Source organism: Typopeltis vanoorti, chromosome 6, assembly GCF_054136105.1.
Source record: "Typopeltis vanoorti isolate ZY-2024b chromosome 6, IOZ_Tvanoo_1.0, whole genome shotgun sequence".
NCBI classification, from domain to species: domain Eukaryota; kingdom Metazoa; phylum Arthropoda; class Arachnida; order Uropygi; family Thelyphonidae; genus Typopeltis; species Typopeltis vanoorti.
In genome coordinates this window covers 148,729,400-148,754,353 of record NC_143554.1, presented here as the reverse complement: position 1 = coordinate 148,754,353, position 24,954 = coordinate 148,729,400, and the positions used below count along the sequence as shown (strand labels likewise).

The 24,954-nt window shown below is 35.2% G+C and overlaps 1 protein-coding gene across 1 annotated transcript in view; it reads right to left on the bottom strand.

Annotated features, from left to right (window-relative positions):
- Window positions 1-24,954, bottom strand: part of LOC150106076 (uncharacterized) — an 89,007-nt gene that overhangs the window by 12,372 nt on the left and 51,681 nt on the right. The window contains exons 4-9 of the mRNA XM_090394623.1: window positions 22,163-22,318; window positions 16,690-16,848; window positions 15,863-16,021; window positions 13,807-13,965; window positions 5,173-5,331; window positions 269-427 (exon numbers count right to left, since the gene is read on the bottom strand). Coding sequence (XP_090250749.1) covers window positions 269-427; window positions 5,173-5,331; window positions 13,807-13,965; window positions 15,863-16,021; window positions 16,690-16,848; window positions 22,163-22,318 — 951 coding nt within the window. The remainder of the gene's footprint in view (window positions 1-268; window positions 428-5,172; window positions 5,332-13,806; window positions 13,966-15,862; window positions 16,022-16,689; window positions 16,849-22,162; window positions 22,319-24,954) is intronic.

Here is a 24,954-nt window from a genome sequence, read left to right as displayed (position 1 = left end):
TCTGTTTTATTTCGCAATCGAAGGACTCTAGAATCTTTTCTAGAATTCTTCGATTGTGACTTCGGATGTGAAAATAGTTTTTATTTAGAATGATTTAATTTCAATATATCTCACCAATTATAATTTTTTCCCGTTCAAAACTAGAAAGAAGAGGGGTTGTCCATAGAATAATAACGTCATATGAGTTCATTATAACCAAGTCAGTTGTATTAGTTTAATCGAAATTAATCGGATATTATTCATTATTAAATATATTTTCCAAACTTACCGGAAGGCTTCTGTTTGCAAATTCTTTATCACAAATGGGACATCTGACACGTAATTTTCCACAAGTGGAGGTGACATGATTTTCATATTTCATTCTGATTATTTTCTTATTACAAATTTTGCAAGAGGTCTTCAGGAATTTACAAATGTTTCTGTGGTCCTGAAAAATAAGAAATTATACATGATGTTAAAGTAAATCTAGACGAAAACAATGGTTTTCATTAAGTGAAATAAAACATACGTCAGTGTTCTATTAGCAATACAATTCTTGAGACCCCACTGAAAAATGGTTCCAATATTTCAATTTGATATTGTAGGCGTACAATATGGTAAAAATTGTTCAACTGTGAAAGAGAGATGCAGTGAACTGTCTTCTAGAAATCTCTGCATTGGATTTGTATTCAAGTGAAAAAAGGTAAAAGCATCAAGGAGCAAAATATTGACATTACTTGCAAAATCAGAGGATAAAGATCTATCCTATATCACAAGTAATGTGAGACCAGTCAGGAAGCTAGCAATCAGGTTGAAGAAATGTGAAGACAGATTCCGTGAGAGCAGATTACGAGGTGCCAACCGAAAGTGTGGGCAATTTGAATCGCGTACCAAATCTGTTGTAGTATGGCGTTCTACCGCTAAAAGAGGTGAGCAGTATCCTTGGCTGCGTGCTTTTTTATAACGTCGTATTTTAGGGTTTCTACGATTTTCTTCTCCAAATGAAATGGCGGATTTTAATGAGCACAGAACCTGCATCAAATTTGGCTTCAACCTATAAACACTGCAGCTGAAACAAGCGATAGTCGTCCCAGTGGATGTCTGCAAATTCGCCGCGACAGAAACCTACGCATCGAGTTCGCAGCAATAGCAAACTCAATGTCGCAAGGAATTCCTTCCTCCCGCTCAAACGGTATGTTTTAATGTGAAGCTTTTAAGCAGGTAAGAGTGATGGGGGGGGGGAACATTCGGCGCGAACGTCCAGACAAGTGAAAGAACAAGTGGGTTCTCCACCATGACAACACTTCCTAGTTTCTGGCTTCCAGAACTGCATCCTCCCTTTTGGACTGAACTAGCTCCATGCGACATATTCCTCTTCCCAAGGGCTGAAAATGCGCCATTTTGACACGATTCACGAGATTCAATGAAATGACAGGTGGTGCTCAACAGAGTCACACTTGCGAACTTGCAGGGATCCACGGAATCATAGAAATACCGCTGACATCGCTGTGTACATGCTCAAGGGGGATTGTTCAAAGGAGACCAGTTCGGCGGAAACAAAGTATTACGACAGTAATTGTTTTCAAATTTTTATAAAATTTCCCGAACTTTTGTGTGCATCACCTTGATTTCACTTAATGAATATAATCATTAAAAAGTATCCAAAAAAATGACAACAGTGAACGGTTAGGGGCATAATATAATTCAATCAATAAAATACATAATACAATACAATACAAATTCATTTTTTTTATAATTATATCAGTTGAATAAAGAAATATTCACTCATTACATGCGCCCAAATCGTAATGATAATTATGAGACTGCATGTAAGCTATCAATTATACTTGTTAACTATCCACAATAGCATACGTATTACTGTTTCCGAGATTTAAATTCGTCATATTTTCTTTTGAAAAGCAATTGACATAAACAAAAACAAAAATATTAATATTTCTATATTACTGTTTTTGCTTGTTTCAAAGTACCTTAAAAGTTTGCTGGGGCCTTAGAAAATTTATAAAAAATGTCTGAATAGACAACACATTATGATCAATCACACATGAAATCAAATACTCTGATGGAAGCATCACCGGCTCTGATGTCGGTTTTTCGGGCCTCAGACCGACGTAATGCGCTGAGAGGAGCACAGCACTTTCAAATTTTTAAGAAAATTCGATAATAGAATTTTTGATGTTTCAGTGTATTAATATGAGAAATATTTTAGTATATAACTATATGTATTTAATGTGTGTAAATTATGTTTAATAAATTATTATTTATTAAGCCTAACAAAAAGAGCAACCATAACGTTCTTAAAAACGCATTTTCTCCAGAGAATTTTCCCCGTCAAGTGAAAGTTTCGTTAGAAATTACATATAAATAAAGTTTAAAAGGTCTTTATAGTTTTGGGTTCGTTTTGAAACCTCTGTGGATTCCCAAGAATCCACACTTGAATCTGTACCTTTGTCATGGAATCAATACACGACAGCGTTTTTTAATTAAAAACTTAAGATAACGCAAAGTTGTCTGTCAGTGGTATCCTTCACCAATTTAAAACGAAATGATGCAAGCACTTCTAAACGGTGATTTGGTAACAGCAATAACATTTATCATCTTTTTCAAGGAATGTTTCGAATCTGAGATAATTTCCAGACTACAAGATAGATAACACTGGAACAGAAGAAAATCAAATTATGACAAAGAACAAGATTCTGAGCTTATGCACAGTCTTTCTGTTCAACTAAAAAAATAGTATCAAGACTAGAAGACTTTTTTAGTATACAGTTTAGAGAGTACACTCTGGATCTGTTTATATCGAAACATTACATAAAAATACCATGTTCAATGTTTAGAATTTTCGGAGTGCATTTACGAAGATTGTATATGGTTTAGTGGGAAAGAAAGAATTAGTTAGATTGGCTTACGGTTTGAGTATCATTGCACCATCACATCGAAAAAGGTGTAAGCAGGCTCTGACCAAAGTTACGGAAAATAGCTTTGCAAATTAGCATTGCCATATTGGCAGTTTGACAAATATAAATTTTAATAGCAATTCCTAATAATAGATCTCTCCAAAAGTACATTAATACAATCTATTACGTATTCCACGTGAAACAAAAAAAATTGCTGCTATACGTTAAGGGGATAATAAATCCCTTATTATTTTATTTTAAAGCCGGAAACGAAACTCGGAGATCGAAATCTATCGAAATCTAAGAGTTTCATGCCGAAGAACTATCGGCGAGTCCAAACGTAAGTCAACACCTGGATAATACAACACTAGGGCAACTCGGAGCAAAGGTGGGGCAAGATCTATCACTATCCTTAATATTTTCTTATTATGTAAAACGCAGCTCCTAGGAGGTGTACATTATACAGTAGGAGTTTGTACAGTTTTAAATGATGAGATGTTGTACTACCCAGGCGTTGACTTACGCTTGGACTCGCCGATAGTTCTTCTGCATGAAACTCTTAGATTTCAATACATTTCGATCTCCGAGTTTCGTATCCGGCTTTAAAACAAAATAATAAGGGATTTATTATCCCCTTAACTTAATTTACGCCGCCCGAAAAATAGGCTCATGGCTCTTTGAATTACTTATATGTTTCATTCTTCAAAACTGACATCGTCTGTTACATATTTTAATGTAATGAATCTATGTATCATGTAATTTCAGGTCAGATAATGCGGAAGAATTTTTGACACACGATTTCCTCTTCGTCTGAATAACAAAACTCGATTTGTTTGTTCCTAACCAAAACAAACCGGCCTGTAGAATATAGAACACTGGCAATGCACACACTAAAGAATACTTATTAGGCATAAGGTTAATCACCTTATTCTTGAATTGCGGTTATGAAGTCGAAGGATATTTCAGGTTCGTGGATGCATAAGTGCCTGATAGAAGCAATGACTGTGATAACGAATAAAGGAAACTACCTACTTACTATTAGTCTAGGACAGTGCTTCCCAAACTTCTGGATGTCAGGGCTCCCTTTGGAAAAATTAAAATATTTCACGGCCCCCCCTCGAAAAAAAATCATAATATAGACATATTATTATAACATTTGTTGTATTTATATTCAATACAAAACATACACAGAGAATATTGCAAAACTCAAATGCAAATATTACATTTTTGGCATCTTACATGCATTTGACATGGCACATTATCTCATATATTTATATAGATAGATATATTGTAATTGTATATTTGCATTACAAGCACATGAAACGTAAAACGATTAGTAATAAAGAAAGAATTAAAAACATAAAAGAAGTTTAATAACAATTTAATATGATGGATGTGTTTCAATACTGCTACACAAAAAGTCAATATCATGTGAATATCTGAAACGGAAATTCTTAGATTTCTGCTTCGAAATGAAACTTATATGAATAAGCATATATTTACTAATATTCATTGAACGCCGAAATACGCAGGAAGCAAAATTTGTGAATCCATACAAATGTGTGATTTTTTTCATTAAAATATAAGAAATAACAAAAAAGAAATAATAAATAATAAGAATTAAATACGTGTCTTTTAAGATAAAAAAATCTACTCAGTCTTAAAACATTTTCAATTTGTTTTCATTATTTCACTGCCCCCCCCCCCTTCAACAAAACGTACGACCCCCAAGTGGGCCACGGCCCACAGTTTGGGAAGCGCTAGTCTAGGGGTCAAATATTAGTAATTATTCTGCGTTTTCCCGATTGCAAGTTTCTCGTTTTCCCTACAAAATATTCAATATACACGTAGCTTTGATCATCCCTCCTACGTGTTATTATAACTCGTATCATAACTTTGTTGTTTGTAAATTTTAGAAACCGACTGAACGAATGTTTGATAATAACTTTGTAGTTTCAAAACAACTAGAAAAAGAATTTGTGTTTTTGTGGGTGCGTGATTTTTTTTTTTTTTTGTCATGTGACTCACACACAAAAACTGTTTTGTAAACCTCAACATTCGTATGGTGAATGAGCAAAGAATTTTTGTCTATTTTCATTGCATTTATATATTTTTGTATTTTTATTTATGTTTTAAATGGCCTCAAACTCTGCTGTAATAGGTTAAACATGGAGTTTTTCAAATCACTTTAGCTACTGAATAAATCTTAAATTTTAGATAAATATTAAGCACAAATTGAATTGCATTTGCAAAAATAAATAAACCATCTCATACTTACAGGAATATCTTTTTTTCGAAAACGTTGGTTGCAGACAGGACATTTTTCGCGTGTTTCAGGGCACTCTTGCTTTACGTGTTCTTCTAAATTTCTATTACCCACTTCAGTCCCACATTGTATACATTTAACCAGAATGATGTCGCACATACTCTGATGGAACTGCGAAAAATTTAAAAAATTAATTAAAGTTTTTAAATGTTCGACACAGCCATACAGACTTTCATCACTTTTTATCATTCTTTAATTCCGCTTTTCATTTAAAAGTCTATGCCTGTTCTTCCTAATCAACTCATTGTTATTTTCGATACGTTATAGTTATGAGTTTTTTATTCATATTTTTGTTTTCTTATTTCATTATATATTTTTTCAGACCTCCTTGGACCTCTACAAGCACTAGGGGCTGTATGTTACAGACAACTATAACATTTAGGAAGTCCTAAATATTTCTATATTCTAAACCCATGTTGCCAAAGCGAAATTGTGTTTTGTGTTGAACGTAGAGTTACAGAATGTGACTAATTTTCGTTGCATGAAAAGCTGTTCATAAGAACTTCGTTTCATAAATCACTAAGAAGATACCTATATTAGATCTGAGAAATCATGCATTTTTTTGAACTGCAAACATCAGCCGAGCAACAGTTACTTAATATTTGTTAAATATACCAAGTTATTTGAAATATAAACCTGTTTTTTTTTTACTGCATTTCCCAAGTAAGCAAACAGACAAGTCAGTCAAGTTTGCGCCTGCAAGTGTTGCAAGTCTAGCTGAACATGCACGTAGTGTAAGTTCAAGGCAACTCGTGGTAAAAGTAGAATAAGCTCTGATCGCTATTCTTAATATTTACCCTTAATGCAAAGCACAGCTCCTGGAGGAGATGTATGATGCTATGTATTAAAGGCAAGGGGCCACTATTGAGACCGGTTTCGACCTTTATTGAGGTCTCATCAGTGGGAGCCAGGCTAAGAAATACTAAGTTTTAAGTAATACAGAGCTTATAAATATTTTACCAACACAAGTTACCATAAGGTGCTTTGACCTTATTAAATAAAAATCTCAGGATGATAGAAGTAAGCAAAAGTAAGAAATAAAAAAATAAAATTAAAAATAAAAGTAAAAAATAGAAGTAAGATGTAAGCAAACAGACAAGTCAGTCAAGTTTGCGCCTGCAAGTGTTGCAAGTCTAGCTGACCCAGCACGTAGTGCAAGTCCAAGGCAACTGGTCGTAAAGGTGGAATAAGCTTTGGTCACTATTCTTGATATTTACCCTTGATGCAAAGCTCATCTCCTAGAGGAGATGTATGCCTGGGAGTTAGTGGGAGTTAGCCTGGCTCCCACTGATGAGACCTCAATAAAGGTCGAAACCGGTCTGGATAGTGGCCCCTTGACTTTAATACATAGCATCATACATCTCCTCCAGGAGATGTGCTTTGCATTAAGGGTAAATATTAAGAATAGTGATCACAGCTTATTCTACCTTTACCACGTGTTGCCTTGGACTTGCACTATGTGCAGGGTCAGCGAAACTTGCAACACTTGCAGGGCGCAAACTTGACTGACTTGTCTGTTTACTTACTTGGGAAATGGAGTAAAAAAAACAGGTTTATATTTAAAATAACTTGGTATTTTAACATATATTATACCCAAGATAAAAAACTTTCTACAGTTATTTAGTATTTATTTGCTTCAATACATTAAAAGATAACGTCATTGTTTTATCGTGTCATCTCCATTTTATGAATTTCATCGTCGATATTCTTCAGGAACAATCATTTTGTAAAAACCAAAACGTGAAATTAATCAAAAACTGTTTGAATGGCAACTCTATAAAGATGGGGTTGACATTGTTTGGAAGAGTAACTCTCAGTGTACGATGATTCAGAATTAATTTCAACACCATGAAATAAGAACATCTTTAACCATTATCTGTTAAACTATTATTTGTTTTGTTTCATCAACCCGTAAAGAAACACTGCAAAAACTATGACCACTAGTGGATTCCACCATTGTAGGTCGGAGTCGCCTAGGTAATTGATCTCTGATCACGTGACATCTTACGATGTGTAGAAACCTGGTCAATTGCTACATTTGATATTTTGAAAATCTCTTTTATAGTTATAAAAATCAAGTGAATATAAGATCCAGCATTATTTCAAAGCCGAATGTAGAAACTATGAAAGTTTCGTAAATATAAGTTGACCAGAGTGCTTACGTGAATACGCATGAGTCGACCTAACTCGGATCACTTTAGAAAACATGCACCCTGCACAGGCTTCCATATATTCGCTTTCTAATTTGGTCTATTTTTAGGGTTTAACTGTCTCATAGTTTCATAGTTTTCATAGTTTCTAAATTTTACTTTGAAATAACGCTGCATCTAATATTCACTTGATTTTTATAATTTTTGCATCGCCGAACTGAAGCCTTTTGGTTCTTTATTTTAGTAAAAAGCTCTTTGATTGTTCTGTAACAAAGACTCAGAAAACTGACATTTTAAGATGCTTTTGCACAATTCAGAATTGGATAGTCAGTCTCTGGTAGTGCAATTTTAGTTTACCATTTCTGCAATGCTGCAGTGCTATCTTACATCATGAGACATCTTGCTCATATCTATCAAGCCTTCTGTCACCCAACTGAAACCTTATTCATAGTTCTACTGGTGACAGTTCAATCCACATATTATCCTCTACGCAGACTTTGCATCGGAAGAACATCTTAACCTTTTAAAACCACTTCGTTTTTCAACGATTCGCAAGCCATTTATCAACAGAATTACCACCATCTATTTACCATTAATGTCAATGAATGTTCACTGTCCTTTTTTCTCAGAAAATTAGCATAATTGATGACCTTTGTTAAGTATGGTAACATCCTCCTTGCCAGCCAACAGCAGAACTCTCTCTCTCTCTCTCTCTCTCTCTCTCTCTCTCTCTCTCTCTCTCTCTTTCTCGTTCATAGACTAACATTTACCTCTTCCTTGCACAATCACATTACATTTGTATTTCGTAAGCGTACAAAACATTTATATTTTGGACGTTTATGAAAGTCTACTGTTCTGATCATTCCGTTTCACATCAGGATATACACTAACTCTGTACAAATGCCAAAACCTCCAATCCTTAGAATAAAGCTCTCACATGGGTAGTAAACCAAAAGCTTTGCTGAAAAGTCTTAATTTTCTACAAAAGCGACGAATTCGGCTCATCAATAATTATTTATCTCTGAACTATTTTAACTGCCATCTCTCAGCCCAGCTCCTTCTCTTTTCTGCCTTTTTCAAAAACATTTCAATGGACAACGTGCTGTTAAAGAGTCATCTACTTTCCTCATCTCCTCTTCATTTCTTCGAAGTCTACGATAATGTACACTGTAGCTGACAAACATTTATTTAAGTGCAACTGCTAATCCACTGCACATTCTTCTCGCCTCTTCTCTGTTCTCAGGGAAGCTTGCTTTCTGTGGTATATTGCAAGGATTAGAACATGAAGGCTGTTTGCAGGGAAATCTTAAGAGACTCCTTTGTTTCTTTCCTCTGCCAAAGCAGTCAAGAATTTTCCAAGTTCTGAAACCATTGCTATTTTGGACAGTAATAAAAAAAAGTGTAAAAATATTTATGACACGCTACTTTGATATATACAGGCCAATACTTTATTTTCATTCAAGATTTTGTGCAAAGTCTATAGAACTGAGCGTTATTTCGGTAAAAAAAACAAAGTTCATTTCTTAATCATTTATCACTCTTGAATTATTATATTTCAACCTTAACATTTATCAAAAGAACAGTTTTTTGCATCTTTCAATTTCGATAATATATCTGGCTTTAATCTTAAATATCTGATGTTGTTTACTTCCAACGGATGCTTTTCTCCAACGTGCTACATGGTGTGTATTATTAATATTATTATTATTATTATTATTATTAGTAGTAGTAGTAGTAGTAGTAGTAGTAGTAATAGCACGCAAGAAACACTCCAGCGCGAAAATCAAGAATTGCGGAAAGAAGTAAACACACTCAAGTGTCAAATGAGAACATGCTACAAAAAGAAAGGGAAAAAGAACTTCAAATTGAGGGAATAACGAAAGAAAATACAGAAGACTTAAGAAACATAATGCAACTGATCGGCAGCAAAATTGGAATTCAAATCGCAACCACGGATATCACTCTATTAACCGACGCCCACAAATAAAAAAAGAGACCGCCACCAATCATCGCTCGTTTTACCAACAGAAGTCTGAGAGATTCCATTCTTACAGCAAGCACGAAAACAAGGCCGACAACAAAGATACTAACTGATAAGAAACTCCCAACACCAATCTATATAAAGGAACACTGGACTCCATACTTCAAAAATCTTCTATACCAAGCAAGGAAGACAAACACAGAGAAAAACTACAAGTTCCTGTGGACAAAGAATTCCCAGATATTTTTGAGAAAGAATGAAAATACTCGAGTGTACCTAATTACAAGTGAATCCGACTTACACAGCCTACCAATATAAAACACTAACTCTTTACATCCTTAAGAATAAGAATAGAACTCATTTAAAAACTATTTAATTGAGATCTCAAACATAGGCGAATATATCCAGTCAGACAACATAAACTTCAAGGTCTTTGACTCTTTGAAGAAATGGTCAGTCAACATTTCTCCAATATCAACTTCAGTATCATACACACAAACATAAGAAGTATAAAAAAAAACACTAGCTTACATTGATAACACAGCTCAATTATACCATGATAAATAGATTCGCCAATACTGACCGAAGTTGCAATAAACGATAGAGAAATTATGCGTATATATCACGAATAATTATCAAACCTACAACTTATGCAGACCAAACAAAAGAGGAGGTGGCATTGTGGCATTTATCAAAGAAAAATACAATGTGACTGAAAAAAACTCACTTCGATCATGTGGAAAAACTAATTTTGGAAATCACAATTAGCCACAGTGGTATAAAATACACAATAAACACAATATACAGACCCCCAGATAATAATCCATTCAGTTTTCTTCACGAGTTAGAAATATGGCTAAGTGGTATCGAACCGCGTACAACACACAGGCTCATCCTAATAGGAGACATTAACATAAATACTCTTGACCACGCTTCTTCAACCACTAACACATATCTAGATATACTAAGTCAGTACAACATAAACTCTACCATTAACTCTTCAAAAAGAGAAGAAATACTCAATAACTTAGAAGTCATCGTTGAATCGTTTAAGAGGACGTCATGGTTTTCTTTTTCCTAATGGCTTGTACTTTAAGGCTTGTTTTGGTAATCTTTCTGTTTTCATTCTTTGAACGTGTTCCATCCATTTATGTTTATATTTTTTAATTTTTTCTATTACTAGTTCTTGGTTTAATTCTTTCATAATTTCTTCGTTTCTTTTGTGATCAAATAGATACTTTGCAGTTTTTCTCATAAACTTCATTTCTGCTGTTGTTAATCTTTGTTTGTCTTTTTGTTTCATTGTCCGGTAGGCTAATGTATTGTATATTTTTAGTCTGGTTTGTTTTTGAACTAGGTTTGGTTTAAATATAGAGAAAACTACACCTGTTATTTTTAAATATTTTGTAATTTTTACGTTTATATCTTTTTCATTTTCATAGGTCATACATCCTAGGTAGTTAAATGAATTCACCTTTTCTAAGATCTTGTTATCTATTACTATTTTAGTTCTTGCTGGATCTTGTCCATTAAAGGCCATAGTTTTTGATTTTTCCGTTGATATTATCATACCATAATCTTTGGATATATCATTTAGATCTAAAATAGCTTTCTGTAAGTTATCTTCAGAATTTGTAATTATTATTTGGTCGTCGGCAAAGAGGAGTGTGTTTAAGTTAACTGTAGGTGAAAGTTTAATTCCTTGATGTAAGGTTTTATTCCATTTTATTATTATTTCATTTAAGTAGATATTAAAAAGAGTTGCTGAGAGGGAACATCCCTGTCGGACCCCTTGGTTTATCTCTCTCGTATATGATAGCTAGTGATTTAATCTTATTTGTATTTGATTATTTTCATATATACTTGTGATAGCTTTCAGGATATTATTTGGTATTTGTCTTTCTTTTAATATGTTAAATAATATGTTTCTTTTAACTTTGTCAAATGCTTTTTCAAAGTCAATAAATGCAATATGTGTTTCTAAATTATATTCTCTTCTTTTCTTTATTATTAATTTTAGGCAAAAGGCCGGGTATGTACATGGTCGTCCTTTTCTAAATCCATTCTGTACTTCTAAAATAAAGAATTCAGAATATTTCATTACTTTACTATTTAAGATTCTGCTATATATTTTGTAACAGGAATTTAGTACACTGATAACTCTATAGTTTATAGGGTCATTTCTATTACCTTTTTTTAAAGATAGGCATCACAATTGCTTTTTTCCATTCTATTGAGGGGATACGAGTTGAGTAAATTTTATTTAAAAATAATAAGATTCTTCCTTTGAATCTTGTTCCTGCGTATTTATATAGTTCTGAACCTAGCTTACCTTGTCCAGGTGATTTTCCGTTTCTTGTTTCTTTCAGGCTGATTTCTAATTATTCTTCAGTTATTTCCTTTTCATTTTCGTTAATTGTTTGCCAGTTGTCTTTTTTAAAATATTTGTCTGTCCATAGTTCTGTGTAGTAATTTAGAAATTCTTCTAATTTTAATTCAGTGTTTAATTTCATGTTTTCTTTGGTATCTGCATTTAGGTGTTTCAAAATCTTTATACATTGGGTCTTTTATATAAATCATGTTCTAAATTAGAAACAAATTTGTTCCATGATTCTCTGTCTTTTTCTGATTTCTGTTTTAGCTATGGCTTTTATTATTTTATATTCTATTTCATCTTCTAATATTTTACTGCTTAACCATTTGTGATTGGGGGGGGGGGTGGGGGGGGGGGGGGGTGGGGGGGGGGGGGGGTGGGGGGGGGGGGGGGTGGGGGGGGGGGGGGGTGGGGGGGGGGGGGGGTGGGGGGGGGGGGGGGTGGGGGGGGGGGGGGGTGGGGGGGGGGGGGGGTGGGGGGGGGGGGGGGTGGGGGGGGGGGGGGGTGGGGGGGGGGGGGGGTGGGGGGGGGGGGGGGTGGGGGGGGGGGGGGGTGGGGGGGGGGGGGGGTGGGGGGGGGGGGGGGTGGGGGGGGGGGGGGGTGGGGGGGGGGGGGGGTGGGGGGGGGGGGGGGTGGGGGGGGGGGGGGGTGGGGGGGGGGGGGGGTGGGGGGGGGGGGGGGTGGGGGGGGGGGGGGGTGGGGGGGGGGGGGGGTGGGGGGGGGGGGGGGTGGGGGGGGGGGGGGGTGGGGGGGGGGGGGGGTGGGGGGGGGGGGGGGTGGGGGGGGGGGGGGGTGGGGGGGGGGGGGGGTGGGGGGGGGGGGGGGTGGGGGGGAAAAGAAACGATACTCAGAACTACAGACCAATAGCTACACTACCAGTCATCTCAAAAATTCTAGAAAAAATAACACACACCAGACTACAGAACTATTTACAGAAGTAAAACATCATCTCACAAAACCAATGCAGCTTTCAGAAAACAGAAAGCACCATTACTTTATTAGAAGTCATCGCCGACACAATAAACGAAGTTCTCAACAAAAACAATTACAGTACGCCGTCCTTATACTGTTGACCTAACTAAAGAATTTGACACACTTGAACATGACATACTACTCACCAAATTACACTCAATAGGTATAAGAGGAACACTGCATACATGGTTCAAGAACTACCTCTCACACAGAACACAAGTAACAAAAATAGGTACATGTCACAGTCGGAGTATACAAGTAAAACACAGTGTACCTCAAGGTGCCATATTATCATCCATTCTATTCAACATATACATTAACGATGTTCATAGCATATCCATAAGAAGTCAAATATTTCAATATGCAGATGACACTGCGCAACTAGCAATCTATACAGACATTAACACAGCTCTCTGCAAAGCACAACAAGACATAAATGAAATCACAACATACTTCCACCAAAATGCAATTCTAATCAACGGCACCAAAACACAAATGTCGATAATACACAACCCAAGAATCACGCCCCCAGCATCCCGATCGATACACTGTCACACATACCGCTGCATTAACAACAAAAATACCTGCCAATGTTTCGAAATCTAACCTGTAACACATGCAAAATACCTCGGTTTCTATATAGATTTTCACCTTAAATGGAAAACACATAGAATAGAATACCTACACACCAAACTCCGGATCATCGCTTCAAAACTCCCATACATAAACAATATCATCCCATACATAAACAATAGCAACAACATAAATAGTGAAGGCTAAATCCCACTCTCTTCATAAAAGCTAACCCAAGCTTCGAAGTAGGTGGGATTAACTTGCCTCAATCATCTGCAAGTAATCCTTATAAACAAATACAGAAATTTATTTGTATAATCACTCTTTCTCAAACTTTGAAAAAAAAAAAAAAAAAAAAACGTGACACCGCAAGGAATGCAAGGGTTATCGCGAGAAGGTTCTCTACTGCACCGTACATAATTCACACCTACCATAATTATTCCTCCAAACATACCACCACCGAATATTTCGGAAATCATTTTTGTAGAAAGTGAAGAAAAAATAAAAAGTAATAATAAAAAACTGTTTATACTTACATTCAGATTATTACGATCCATCTCTTTTTGACAAACGTAACATTTGTCAAGGGGCATGAAATGAGTCTCTTTCATATGCATGTGGAGATCCAACCACTTCATTTTAGCATCGCAAATCTCGCAACTGTATTGATTATAATCGCACACAAATACGTGTTCCTGAAACATAAAATAAATTATGCATAAAAAACTACAGGAATTGCTTTAAATTTGTTATCTGTTATCTTAACATAAACAGATGAATGTTTTCTATGATCCGTTTTCATGATTTTAAAATATTTCCAACTTTAAATTCTAAATTAAAGCTTTAACACAGTATTATTGAAGTAATGGTTCACAAAAGGGACAGTGCCTGTGCTTTTCTCCCAAATTACTGTGATTTTACGGGTGTGAATATTGTGAATATTTAACTATTAGATAAATTTCAGTCTGTCGAGAACCAGGGATGAAATTCACTATCCAGGATATTCTAAGCTTGGAAACGGCCAATCCAGAGTACGGATTCTGGATTATTTTGGATTATTTACTGTTTCGTGCACTTACGAAACCTAATACCTATATGACAGTTCACAATTATAATGTTTCGTGGTAGGCTGCACATAAATGAATATAAAATTATCCTTTCTTTTATTCACTTAAAATTTGGATGCATGATGGATCCAAATTAAGGGTATTAGTAAAAATATTAAAGTGATCAACTCCTGAAGTTTTACACAGTTTTTTATGGAATAATCTGTGCATATACTGGTTATGTTGTGTTGCAAATATTTTAGAGAACTGAGAAAATTTAAATTTTGTTTCGCAAATCTTTTATTCGGAGACATAGCAGTACACCTGTCCCTTCTTTTCGCTATATACTAATGGACGAACATTCCCTTGCACACTTGATAAACAAAAACAAGCATTACGGAATTTCCCCCCGCAAAACGGGCAATTAGTATCCTGTAACAAAGTCAGTCACACCTTAGAATCTCTCTCTTTTATTAAAAATATTTCTCCTCATTAAATTTTTAAAAAAAATGCCAAACCATCTCGCCAATGATCTCTATATTTGCTATGGTGTCTTACGACGTTCAAATGCGATTGTATTGCACGGCGAAGCTAGATATTAGTAGCCTGTTTCTGTTTTCATTTTCCAAGCCACAATAAAACTGAACTTACTTAAAATTTTAAGAAACATCTTCATTACACCTTTCCACCACCTCTAATAAACTGGACATGTAAAAAGTATTCTTCTTCAAGCCATACAAAAACTATTCTATTGGATTTGAAGAGTGCATACTGTGATCCGCTGCTGCATACCATGGCTTTCGAAAAGCCTATTGCTTTGCTGCCACAGCAAGATTTCCCTATTACTCAAATCGATCGGAGCTGCGTTGATGATAAGGTTTGACTTGAAACTAGTACTATTTGAGGGAAACCGAGGTAATGAAGTCAATGCGAAATTCAACTGTAGTGTAAACACTGAATTTCCTTTTGACAAAGAGCAGCGATTTACAGCTAGAGAATCTCGCAATTCTTTTCAGACTTTGCTTATCTTGACGTTTGTGTGGTCTATATAACTGTTTGTTTCTTTTTTTTCCCGTTACATTTCCGTATTTTCTTAATATCATAGATTCTTCTTTACAAAAGTTTTGTTTCTGTCACTTTCAATGAATGATGATTAATAGTCTAATTTATGAATATATATATCGCAGTGTATACAAATACAAACCGAGCTATCGAATTCTTGCTTCTTCAAGATAACCCTATTATTTGAAGAATAAGTACGAAAATGCGGGGTCATCATTTCTGTAGCACTCATTTAAAAACTACAATCAAAATTTCAACTACAGAGAAAAGTCTGCTAAACGATGACCAGAAATATTCTCATATATTTATGTAGCCAAGAATTTCCTGATCTCATATATCTCACGTGCAGTGTTCTGAATTGCTAAACGGTCATCATTATTTCCGAATATCCGAAATAATAGTGTTACTGGAATTTCAAGAAAAACTTTCATTTTGAGCAAACAAAGGTAATTTTTAATGAATTTAGAAATAGAACCTCACTTACTGTTAATTCTTTCCTTTTGAATACAATTTTGCATACAGGACACGGTTGCTGTGTTTCTGGACACTCATTTGTCTTGTGCCGTTCGATGTCTTTAAAACACACCATATTGTCACACATTTCACATTTGACTGTACTGGAGGAACAGATCATTTTGTGTATCTAAGAACGAAAATAGAGAACTATAATATAAGATAATCACAAAAATTGGATCTAATATATAAAAAAATGTGAGAAAATATTCTGTTATGGTAAAGTTCGAAATAAACCCCAGAAATAATTTGTGAGTAATGATATTTTGCTAGGAAACATACCCTTTTCTAGTATTTTAGCAGTCCCAATGATCTGTGCCGTTCAAGAAATGATTTCATAGAAATTTAACTTCTGTAGATAATGACATGGACGCTAATGTTTCTTCTCTGGTTTTTATGTTTGCAAACATGCATGTTCTTACAAAGATCTGTCTGTTTTCCTGGGTAGTGAAAAGTTGTGTTTGCGTGAAGGAAACTCCCATCACTTCCAAATTCAGTTAAAGAAAAGATAAGCGTGGAATGATTTCTGTTCTACATCAGCACATACACCACGTGCTCATATAGTATAGCTAATTTAGGTTCATCTGTTGTGTTTTATTACCACAATTGAAGAACTTTAGAATTATTGCTCAGACACGAAAATGGTTTCATTTATTATCATTTTTCCCATTTGGCCGAAAATAGAGGTTGGCCATGAGTAATGAGGTGATACTTCATTATGACCAAATCATTATTATTTATTTCACTGAAATTATTCGGCAGTTATTCAAAATTAAAGTAATTTTTCCTCAAACTTACAGAAAGGTTTATATTTTCGAATTGTTTTTCACAAAAGGTACATCTCACACATATCTTCGGACAAGTAGATTTCATATGCCTATTTTGTTTCTTCTTGTTCAAAACAGCGCGACACTTTTGGCAAGTTACCTTTGCAGATTTACAATTAACTCTCTTTTCCTGAAAAATAAGAAAATATGTGTTGTTGAAGAAAGACAAGGAGTAAATAATGCCTTTAATTAATTTATTTTAATTTTAATTTTTTTTCATTTCAGTTCATAAAGTTTATTGCATATTTTGCTTTCGACATCGAAATTACGAACTGTGATAATTATTCTTAAATACCAAAATGTAAATACATTTTCCAAAATCAGAATAAGCAGAATGGAGATCCAAACCCATGTTGAGACCTCGTGTTTCGTTGTTTGGGACAGATTCGTGTTCCACTCGGTATCTAGAACTCCTTATTCAACGTACCGGGCGATGAATGGCGTTTTCACATATTATCCTTGGTAGCACCCTATAGTCACGTTCGGTAAGTGAGGAGTCATCCATTGTGGCAGATGAACATTTTGGTCAACGCAATGATTTCTTCTTTGTGTTATTTCTAGAGGGCATAATTTCCACAACAACGATTAATGGAAATTTTGAATCATTCTTCCTGTATGCATGTAGTGAAGTCCTGGACTGTTGTGGGTCACATCTCCCTTGACCTCATCCGACGTTCCAATTCATTCCACATATCGTCATTATGGTCAAGGCTCTCTGGAGACGAGTCAAGTGTGTTGACTTTCATGGCCACAAACCACGTAGTTACTATAGCAGCCTTATGACAATGGTCAATTCTGTAGAAACAACACAAAGTAGAAAGCGTTGCGTATACCAAAATGTTCAGATACCACTCGGAGTTCAATAGCACCATAAGCACAGACCAGAGGCCAAACGAGGTCTCTGGTCTCTGCCATACTGTCACACTGCCCTCTCCGAATTTCATAGTTTGGCTTACGTTCTCAGCTTGTTAACGGATGCAGCGTTTTTCGTTATTCCATAATACAGCTTTATAAGCCTCTGCTTTCCACTGTACACTCCCTTTGTATTACTAAATGTTAAAGAAGCTGCGCAATGATTCAGCTAATGCCGGGCTTTCTCATTACAGTCCTACTATGGAAACCCACGTTGAGAGCCTCGGATTTCATTGTTTGGGACTGAATTCGTATTCCACTCGATATCTAGAACTCCTTATTCAACGTACCAGGCGATGAATGGCGTTTTTACATATTATCCTTGGTAGCACCCTACGATCACGTTCAGTGAGTACGGGGTCATCCATTGTGGATAACTCTTGCAGTTGACGTCCTACTCTTCCATCTCAGCATGTTATCATGATTGTTGATCTGGGATGGCTCAACTTGTCAAACGTTTGCAAATAGAGAGGCCTGTAACATTGCATCCCCTCACAACGACGCTTTCAAACACCATCTGTTCCCTTCTCGCAGACATTTCCCCTAAACAAGTTGCACTGAATTGGGAGCATCATATCCTTTCAATTGATTCCGGCTACACAAACGTGACTCATTGCATATCCTGATGCACCTTGCCATGAGAGTGTCCATTGACTTCTTTCAAAGCAGTACATGGAGTGTGTGTATTATTTCTTTTGCTATTTTGGAATTAAATATTTCAAGCCCTGTTTTTTGCGAAATATATTTCTAATGCTTACTTTGAGGCAATAGTGTCCTATGTCTGCAGAGGACGGTTTGTCTGTTCTGGGTGACCGAAAACCCGAGTTCCTGGGGAAAAATCTCCTACCACCGTACGAGACCGGCTAACTCATATTTTGTCGAAAGAGATCAGATAAAGGTTCCTCAAATACTGTATAGAAAAAAATACCGGTCGAAAAAAGACCTGGATCGAATCGAGGTTTTTTCTTCGTCTATATTGACTGAGCTATGGAGATTCATCCTCTAAATAGATAATTGTTTAAGTGGTAAGATAAGGCCATATGTGGTTAAAAAGTGAACGAAATCGAGAGAATGGCGACTGTTGCTTAGTAAATCAATATTTATGTCACCAATTATGATAATATTATCATAATGGATGACGTGCAGAATGCTGGGTAATTCTTGTGTAAAGACATAAGACGTTTAAGAGTGAGATCTATAAATGGCCATTATGCTGCAATCGTATTTTTTTAAGTAAATATTAACATTCTCTTCTGTCTGAGAAAAATAATACAGGATGGCCTTTTAATGGTAAGGAAATTCATAATATTATCAGCATTGAAGAACGATTTCAGTATATGAAATTCAAATATATTCAAATGAAATTTTAATATATTAAGATTGTAGTGATTGATATTCTAGACGTTTTGTGATTTGTATTGTCCAAGCAGGTCAAATGAGAAAGAAGAGTGCAGTGATCTTTCTTCAGAAAAGCTGTGTATTGGATTTATATTCAAGTGCAGAAGGTCTTTGATATGTATAAGAGTGCAGATGAAATTTCAAAGGAATTCAAAACATCAGCATTACTTGCAAACTCTGAGAATAAATAACTAGCGATCATCACGCATAGTTGCATAAATCAAAGATTTATGCAACTATTTTTGCAACTAAATATTTATATAACGAGTAGTATGTATCTCTGATACATAATTGGTATAACAAATAATTCTCTAATTATATCGATTTATTAAATAAATGTTTAGTCACTCAAGATTTCACCTAAATTATCAATTATGCTTGCTAATTACTAAGTACATATCAATGTTTTCTGATATTTTAAGTCATTCCCTTTCGTCTAAAAACGCAACTGACAACATCTTATGCTGCTGGCATTTTGTTTCAAAATATCTTGAATTATTTAGCTGGAACCATAACACATTTGTAAAAAAAACTATGACGATTAAAACACATTGTAAGCCATCCTCTGTATATTGAAACCAAGTGATGCTCAATATCTGATCAATAATATCCCGTGGCCCCAACGTTCACTCTATCATGAATGTATTAATATCGCGTTGGTCCATCTCTAACTGCTATAACTGTCTTCAATTTTCTTGGAAGGATTACCACTCGATTTTGGTAAGTAGATGCGGTAATTTCCCTCCATTCTTCCATAATAGCATTAATTAGATTGACACCGAAGTCGGTCGTTTTGGCTTGATTTGCTGTCACCGTTTACTAGTTTATCTCATAGGTGTTCGATAGGTTGAGATGCAGTCTTTATGCAGGCCACCCAACTTCTTCGACACAGATCTTGTCAAATCGTTCCTGCAGAGACTTCACATTATAGATGAAGACATTGTAGTGTTTATCGAAAAAGGCCTTTACCCAACTGTTGTAAAGGTGAAAGCACAAAATTGTCTAAAATATCGTTATAGGGCCAATCGATAACATTCCCTATCACAGGACCCCCCTGAGTCGAAGCCGAACAATGAAACACAGATATCGACCATGATGCTTCGTCACTAGACACAACGGTTGGAACCACAAGTTCAGGCAGTTAGAGTTCTCCTGGCATCTGCCAAATCGAGATTCATCGATCGGATTATCAGATGACTAAAAGTGATTCATTAATCCAGAGAACCTGTTTTCACTGTTCCAGAGTCCAATGCCGGCCAGATTTACCCCACCCCACTCCATCTGACGCTTGGCACTACTACTTGCTGATATTCGGGTTGCTTACAGTTTCGCGGACATGGAAATCTAAATTCTTCAGCTCCTAACCAACAGTTGTGGCCCTGACATTGATTACAGAAACATTTTAAAACTCACCGGAGAGTGTTTCGACTTAGGACAGACGACTGTTTCACGCTATGCGCTTCAGAACTCGGAGGTACCCCTCTTTGGTCTTTGGTGGTCTACTAGTAGCGATTTTTTGCTCCTATTTCCACTTCCCAGAAACATCAGTTACAGTTAAAAGAAAAAGTTGCTGCACGCAGAATTTCAATCACTCTTCTACTCAAACAATCTGATTATATTATCCGCAATGAATGATACTTAACCGGCTAATTTATAACAATATATAGCTGGACGAAGTGGATACAAGCCTCTTTTCTTGAAGTGCATGCAGGCGTAGTTTCCTCAATATGTGAGAAAGGCTGAAGATGTCTTTCTACCTTTTTCAAGAAAGCTGAATCTGTTTTGGGCTATTTCTTGTGTTTTTTTGCTATTTTAATGTGTGAAGTCAAGGCTTTTATCGCACATATCTCCATAACAATTCTGTTATTTGAAAAATTAACGAACAAAAGCGGAGTCATAAGGCTCTACATTTTATTAAGATGATCGATATCTAATCAGTTTAGATAAGACATTCGATACAACAGAAAAAGGTCCATTGAAATTCGCTACAACAGAAAAACGTCCATTGAACGACAAACAGAAGTGTGTTCATATACAGGGTGTTCGGGATAAATTTGACAGTTTCGTAAGGAAAAAGAAAATCTTCTTTGTATCTATTAAATTTAATGAATTGACAAAAAAACATTACAGGCAGAGTTAATTACAATACTATCAACAAGATTTACTCAAAATAACCACCATTAGCATCGATCACAGCTTCAATTCTGCTTCGGAACCTCGAACAAGCTGATGCTACAGTCTCCCTGGGAAGGGCCGCAAAAACTGTTTTAATTTTATCCATTAACTGGGCTTTTGTATTACTGGAAGTGCGATTGGTGTCTTTTTCAACTGCGCCCCATACAAAATAATCCATGGGGTTAAGGTCTGGGGAGTTTGGAGGCCAAACATTTGGGCTGGTGAAGTCGTAGAAATTTTCAGACAACCATTTTTGACTTTTCCCAGAGGTGTGGCAAGGGGCCGAATCCTGCTGCCATACATACGGCCTACCATTGGCTACCCTTGTCATCCAGGGCTTGACTACAGTTAGCAACTCCACGAACAAAGCCCGAATTCCAATGCCAGGGTTCTTCAACACCTGTTCCTGCAGATTTGCGAGGAATTCTGCTGTACGAACGCAATCAGATCGTCTGCTAGGGATCTTTCTTCTTGCTACATCCTCGTAGTCACCATTGCAAGTCTCTAGTTCATGCCTGATTGTTTTTACTGTATTCAGGGAGCATTGGGCAGCAGTCGTAATATCCTTATTTTGATGGCGGGCACGAATCATCATGATACAAGTTATTCTCTTCAATGATTCAGGTGGGTTCCAGCTATCCATCCTTTCTGACATCTTGTATATAAATGAAGAAGGGTCCAAACTTTTAAATGAAGAGAAGTGTGTGTTAATACATGTAACTTACGGAAAAATATAATTAATTATAAATATGTCAAATTTATCCCGAACACCCTGTATTTGTGTGGCGTAGCCAGAAAGTTCCAGATCTGATATAACCCACTTTAAATGTTCTTAACTGTGAAATAGTAATCATTATTTATCACTGTCCAAAACGATAGTGTTACTGGACTTTCAAGAAACATTTTCATTTAAAAGCCTAAATTATTCTTAATCAATTTCGAAAGAGAGCCACACTTACTGGTAGCTTTTTCCACCAGGGCATAAATTTACTGCCAGGACATGATTGTCCTCTTTCTGGACACTCATTCTTATGTCGTTCCATGGCATTGATGAAAACCACAGTATCACACTTTTCACATTTGGCTGTACTAACGGAACAGATTGTTTTATGTGTCTATGAAAGAAAACAGATTGCAATTAGAAAATAGAAAATAAAAATAGAAATTATAAAATTAAGAATAATTAAGAATAAAATAAGATATATTTCATTTCAAAGGTTAAAGTTTCATAAGAATTGGATTAAATATACTTAGATATGAGAAAAAATGTCTTCAATGGTAAACTTCAATGTTTACATGATAACATGTAATTATTGTCAGTTACATATATATATATATATATATATATATGTGTGTATATATATATATATATGTGTGTGTGTATATATATATATATATATATATATATGTGTGTATATATATATATATATATATATATATATATATATATATATATATATATATATATATATATATATATATATATATATATATATATATATATATGTGTGTGTATATATATATATATATATATATATATATATATATATATATATATATATATATATATGTGTATATATAAAAAAATATATAAAAAAAATATATATATATATATATATTGACTTTCAATTGGATTTCAATTAAAATTTTTAAAAATACTTTTTGCCTCAGTATTATGTATTTACAACACGTTTTTCTAATATTTACAATAAAGATTACACAGAATTTTTGAATATAGAATAAACATAATAATAATAATAATACGTTTTTTTATTTATTTTATTTTTTTAATTTTATTTTTATTTTTTTTATTTTACTTTATTTTATTTTTTTATTGTTCTTTCAAATATTTACATATGTACAATGATCATCTATTCAGTATATTATTTTACACGGTTCAGCACTTTGTGCTACATATAATGAGATTTAAATAGTAATGAAGATAACAGTTTTTTTTATATAACAATCATAATAATAATTTACAATTATATTGTTCAGAGTTACATAAGTTGTATAATATTACATGTTGTGGTTTACTATTTTTTTTTTCAAGTTTGAAAAGGTGTGATTATACAAGAGTATTTACACATATGCAATCAAAATATTATGTGTCCTTATTTTCACAAACATACGATGTAAACTCATGATTTACTTTTATTTTTTTTTTTTTTACGTTACACACATTTATTACAATTATTATATACATTACACACATTTATTACAATTATTATATACATTACATTCATTTGTTTACATGTGATATATACATTACGTACATTGGTTTCCATATGATACATACATTGGTTTTCATGTGATACGTATATTACATGCGTTTGGTTACATATGATACATATTGGATGAGAACTAATTTTTTTCTCCTTTCATTCGCGAAGCTTATATGTAAGCTTATCTGAGGATGACACAAGTTGGTTATTATGCATTGTATTTTTTTTTTTTTTGCTATGTTAGGATGCTACGAAATCCATGATTGAAAAATTCGCGCGCGCGCGCGCGCGCACTCACACTCACACGCTCACGCACGCACGCACGCACGCACGCACACACGCGCACAAGCGCGCACACACACACACAATAACTTGGAATGTATTGATGCGTCGCTGAACTGGAAGCCTGAGCGAATATGTTGTGTTTCATTAAGTTTATATGGTATTTTGGGTGCGTGTTTCTTGTTCGTAGTATGTCCTTAGAGCTCTTTTCAGGCTATTGTAGTTTGTAAGCTTTCTGTATTCAAAAGGTAATTTGTTTATCATGTCTGGGATGTAGAAGTTTCGCGTGCCCTTTCCGTACTGATTATTGTATTTATATGTGATATAATTAGTAGTCTGAAGTCTTGTTATACGGCATGTATTTCTAACTGTCCTGTAGTTGGCATCGAAACAATGTTTTAGCAAGGCTGCATAGTGAAATAAATGTTTTGCTATCAGTATTTTGTGTTCTGACATTGCAATGTTTATAAGGTCGTAATTTTCTCTTTGTTCTCAAAAGATCAGTTTTGTCATTTTGTACTGTAGCGACATTAATCTATTTAATTTGTAGGATGCACAGAAAGCATACGTTGTTATAGCGTATCTTAGTATATTTTGGCATAGTGCTTTGTATATTAGTGTTTTTAGGCATATGGGAACTACGTCTTTTAACCTGTAGAGGTTGCCACTTATTGTTCGGAGTTTGTTGTGTAGATGGTTCATGTGGCTATTCCAGTTCATATCTGCGTCGAAGTAAATTCCAAGGTATCGTATTGTTTCAACTGAGTGATTGTAGTGGTTTTGCTGTTCTGTGTGTTTTTTGTGTTGGAAAGTGGATGTTGGATGATTATATATTTGTTATCAACTGGTCGAGTCAGTGGATTTCTGAATATCGTTAATTTTGTCTTTTCTGAGTTTACGTGTAAGGAGTTTTTCGTGAGCCAGTCTATGATCAGATTTATATCATGTTGCGTATTTGTTTGGGCTATGCTTGCGTTATTATGGATGGATATTATTGCTGTATCGTCTGCATATTGGAATATCTTACCTTTGAGTAGTAACTGATTAATATCGTGAGTGTAAATGTTGAATAGAGTTGGGGAGAGTACAGTTCCGTGTGGCACTCCACAGGTTACTGGTAGCTCTCTGCTTCGGTTTGATCCGATACGTGTGATATGCTTTCTATTTTGGAGGTAGTTTGTAAACCACCTGTGAAGAGTCCCTTCTATTCCAATATGCCTCAGCTTTTCTAACAAGGTTTGATG